Genomic DNA, 4786 nt, shown 5'->3' on the forward strand with positions numbered 1-4786 from the left:
CCAAGGCTTCCCTACCAGGTCTTTGTCTGTTTGATTAAACAATGTCTGGGGAGGGCGATCTGTTTTACAGTCATCACCTGAGGCTTATGGTTGTCATGGTTGAGTCAGCTGGACGGGAAAAAAAGCAATGTATGAGCACACTTTCAGTCACACTTACATTGTCAAACCAAGCCTCATTTCAAAAACTGCTTCGTTCATAAAGGAGTACAAAAAAAAAAGAGTAAATATAGGGAAGTGGCAATAAAGGAAGCTTTGTGGACAGATTAATGTCAGAATTTAAATTAAGGTTACCAGCAAGGGCGGAGATTCCCAGAACTGGCATGTGCAGTTTGAGTACCGAAGAGTCAATAAAAAGGAAAAGCAAATATATTTCCTTTGCTTGCATGTACTGATGATGTTTAAATTCTCAAGAAAATCTCTTTTGTCAACTTGGCCAAACAACTTTGGGTAACGCCAACATTAAGTTTTGCAGTCAGTTTGTAAGTTCACCAAAATGTTACTTCTGACTGAGAGTAATATTAAAGTTTTGGAGTTGCCCAGCGTGCAAGTTGAATGATCTACTTTCAAAAAGCGTTTCAGTCATTCAAAGAGGGGTTTGATTGCTGTAATACCAATAAAGATTTTACCATTAAATACTGGGATGGGTATAAGTATTTTTTGACATGGCATTTTTTTTTATCAATTAAAAACAGATCCATAATGTCTATATTTACAATTCTGTTAAATGTGTTCAACCTCAAAACTAAACCAATCTTAACATATGTGCATTGATAATAATAATAATAATAATAATAATAATAATAATAATAATAATAATAATAATAATAATAATAATAATAATAATAATAATAAAACATTATGACCAGCACAACCCAATAATCTGCTCTTATGCAAACACACACAAAACTGTAATGCACAGTAAATTCTATTTCCTTTTCCAACAAGAACCAGCATGAACCTCTTAAGCAAATTGAAGTTTTAAAAACTAAACGATCACTTGCAGCCAAAATTACTGACAGGTGCCATGAAGAAATATTACTATTCATTTCACTTGTCAGTCGTCACACTGTCAAGCCTAATTGATTCCTGTCTCATATGTTTAGCTATTTGGAAGAGAACTTGCAAAAAAAAACATCTATGTTTTCATTTTGGTTGAACAGTTAAATTGGGAAATCAGGAGACTCGTTTCTAAAAGTTACGGAAACTTTAACGTCATTAAATCTGCCGAAACAATGCAGGGAAAGCAGTTGAAAATCAACCTGGCAACACTGAATAAACAATAACCCTACCCGTCCTTGGATACCAGCTGGTTTAATTTCCCATAAAGTCTGCCCCCTATAGGGGACATTCATGTTTGCAGATGTGAGCCATAGTTACCACGAATTTCTCAGAAACCGATTACACAGAACTGCTGGAGTGAATCATTACCTCACTCTAAAGATAATAAGCAGAACCCAAACTAGAAGCAAAAAAAACAACAAAAAAAAGAACAAAAGCTATATAATCACCTTTAATGTGTATTTCTTTAATTTTGAAGGTTTTGAAATCTTAAATGATCTGTTACAAAAAAAAAAAAGACCGAGTTTAGGTTACTTGCAGCTCCTCCTAAAGCGTGAACAGGCAGGGGGAGGGCACTTCTCAGAGCTGGAATCCTAAAAGAGAGAGAGAAAAAAAAAGCTTCCTGTCAATCTGCCAAGAAGAGTTTACTGGAAGAGGAGGCGGAGCTTTACCAGAGAGAACTGTTTATAAATGAGTCTCTCTTCACCTTTATGCTTCACTCAGCCCTTCGCTCTGTAGAACAAAAGGCACTTGCAGAAGCTGCCTGTTAGAGAGAAAGAGAGAGAAAACTTTAAAGAAGCTAATAAAGTACAAGAGAACTTCGAAGAGCGTTCGCCAGATCTCTTGGATTATAAAATAACTACGTCTGGAGAACCAGTTTTAAGGTGAGGATCGTTCTTTGTTATTAGGACTTCGGATCTGGATTTTTAAACAAACCTTATATCATGTCTCGGCTGTTTACCTGACCGGGTCTGAGTGTTTAGAGAAGCCGGCAGCGGCATGCAAATTGCGCAGTGGGGATTACATTGACTTTACTGGAACTGACCGAGGTGGCTCGATCCTGAAGGCAGATCATAGCGAACAGATTACCCAAATGTTATTTAAATCTAAAGGTGGCTTTTTATTATTTCAGGTCAGGTTTGAAACATATCTTTTAATTGTTTATTAAGAAATAATTAAAATATAAGTGATTAGGCTTGAGGTTCCTACAAAACTAGACATTTTATTATTTTTGAAATTTAAAACAACTGTTCTCTCTCTCTTTTTTTTAATTCAGGTTCTTCATTCGTCTACATACCCAATCCAGCAAACTTCTGGACCTCAGTTCGCCTCACCTCCTTGTTTCCACCCTCTGAGAGATGGTAACGTTCAGCAAGAACCCTGCTGTCAACGACGACTGCTTTATGGTTGCCAAGATGCAGAAGCAATACCACTACAAGACTTTCGTCTCAGAGGATCAGTTTCTGATGGTTCTGGAGACGTTACGTGGACTCAGAGAGAGTGACTTTTACTGGAGCGCCATCACTGGAAAGGAGGCCGGCATTGTCCTGGCCAGACAGGCGCCCGGTACCTTCCTGATCCGGGAGAGCTCCGACAGACAGCACCTCTTCACCCTCAGCGTCAAGACAAACACCGGCACCAAAAATCTGCGCATAGTCTGCGAGGAAGACTCCTTCCACTTGCAGACGGATCCCGGGAATGTGGAAAGAGCTCCCCGTTTCAAGTGTGTGCTCAAGCTAGTCGATTTCTATATCCGAGTAGGGTCATCGGGTTTTGTCTACTACATCAACGCTGGAGGGGAGAGGATGCCTCTTCTGCTCGTCAAACCACTCTACCTATCCATTTCACCTCTGAAGCACCTTTGCAGGAAGAAAATTAACAAAGACTTGGACATTTCAGGCATAAAAGAGACGCTTCCTGGCAAAGTTCAAGACTACCTTGATAGATACCAGATTGCTCTCTAGACTGACATCAATGAAAACAGGATGGTGCCAGTACAGCTATGGGAGGACGCCCATGTATGATGTAGCAAAGATGACTGAATCGGGCCCAGAGGAGCAAAAGAAAGTGCAGATCCTCTCCAGTTTCTTAGAAGACACAACGAGGAGAATGAGAAAAGCAGCGTTGTGATCTGGTGATATGAAAAGAGAGATAAGCCATGCCATCCTCCTCTGCCTCACTGATGACGTACAACTCACGAAGAACTCAAGTGAAGTTCACAGTCAGCTGTCTAGTATGTGATGACAAACTTTCCTGTGCTGCTGCTGATGCTAATCAGCACCCTGAGAGACTGACAAGTTCATGAACAAAAACCTTAGCAGACGATCCCTTCAACCGAGGCCGGACTTGCTCTAAGCAAACCCGTAGATCTGCAGCCGAAGGTTCCCAGACATCGGAAGCCTAAGAGCTTAACAGATACTGTGGATGCTTGTGGTTTTTGTTTATGGGTCAGGATTAAACAAAAAATGTTAATGTGAGGTCTGTGTGTTGCTTCAGGGGGATGGGAGATTATGCCAAAAATTGCCAGAACAGCATGGAAGCGTGTTGGAAAACGACTGACTCAGACAGAATCCTACAAGAGAGTAGAGATGAAGAACTCTGTTCTAAGAGATTTTTTTGCTGTTGTTTTTTGTGTGTGGCACAGAGAACATATCCAGTGCCTGTAGATGAACTATAACATTGGTTATCATGTTTTTAATATAAGGGGTGTAGATCAAGTATTTACTTTTCTCTATGCCATGTTTACACAAGGAAATTGTACATTTTTTGTTTTATTTGTGGGTGTGTGTGTGATCTTTTTTTTTAAAGATGTATTTTTGTCAGCCAAACTCTGGTTGTGAATGCTTGAAGATACCTGAGAAGTTTGACAAAGCAAGCAGATTAATACAACTTTGCACGTATTTATATTTGTCTAAACATATTAATTTATAATAAAGTCATATTTTTGTTAAAACAAGTTCTCGTTGTTTATCTATATTTTGTGCTCTCATGAAAATGACCAAAATTATATAGATTAAAGGGATGCTCTTGAGTGCAGACAGTCTGCAGTTACAGGTTTCATGATAGGAATCTAAGGCTTTAAGTTTTTAAATCAGTAAAGTAAATATACAAAGTATTTAACCACTGTTCTTGTGGTTAAATACTAAGTGAGATGCAAGAAAAAGCAATGTAGTGAATAGATTATTTTTCCCAGCAGCTTCCTCCTTCCCATACCTGCTGCACTATACCTTTATAATCCAATTTTGGCTGTAAGGACTGCCTTTACTAAATCTAAGCAGGTGTTTTATTAGTTTTAGAAAATTTGTAAAGTGTATTTTTTCTGACATGAGTCTATGGTGAGAAGAAAAATACAAATAAATGCCACAGAACTGTAGCGCTGGCAGCAGGAGGAACAGTTTCACACCTTTGTATTTATTCTGTGGAACTGTGATGTTTTTGACTTGAAGTTATCCTACTCTTAGAATCTCACGCCGACCTGCAGCTACGTTTACGTCATTTTCATCTGAACTTTTCTTGCCGCAGAAACGAAGCCACAAGTTTGCTCTTCTGAATTTGTGACTTCCCTCCCGGCCCACCTTATGTTAAATTAAGCAATACCTTTAACCCTTAAAGAATTAAAGGAAACCACAGCAATGTGTTGCTGTACTTTCAGTGATGCTCGGCAAACACCCCTCTCTTATCACAAACTGGATCAAGATATAAATTGTTCTCTTAGTTATAAATGTCT

The 4786-nt window shown here is 38.8% G+C and overlaps 1 protein-coding gene across 1 annotated transcript; it reads left to right on the top strand.

Moving 5' to 3' along the window:
• The first annotated feature begins 1760 nt into the window (after positions 1 to 1760).
• On the top strand, positions 1761 to 4015 carry socs3a (suppressor of cytokine signaling 3a). Its single transcript, XM_014990886.2, has 2 exons — positions 1761 to 1943; positions 2336 to 4015. The coding sequence occupies exon 2, from the start codon at positions 2418 to 2420 to the stop codon at positions 3021 to 3023; it is 606 nt and encodes a 201-aa protein (XP_014846372.1). The 5' UTR covers positions 1761 to 1943; positions 2336 to 2417; the 3' UTR covers positions 3024 to 4015.
• The last annotated feature ends 771 nt before the right edge of the window (positions 4016 to 4786 follow it).

The sequence above is a fragment of the Poecilia mexicana genome, unplaced genomic scaffold (assembly GCF_051168715.1).
Source record: "Poecilia mexicana isolate PSO_F unplaced genomic scaffold, ASM5116871v1 scaffold_8, whole genome shotgun sequence".
In the NCBI taxonomy this organism is placed as follows: domain Eukaryota; kingdom Metazoa; phylum Chordata; class Actinopteri; order Cyprinodontiformes; family Poeciliidae; genus Poecilia; species Poecilia mexicana.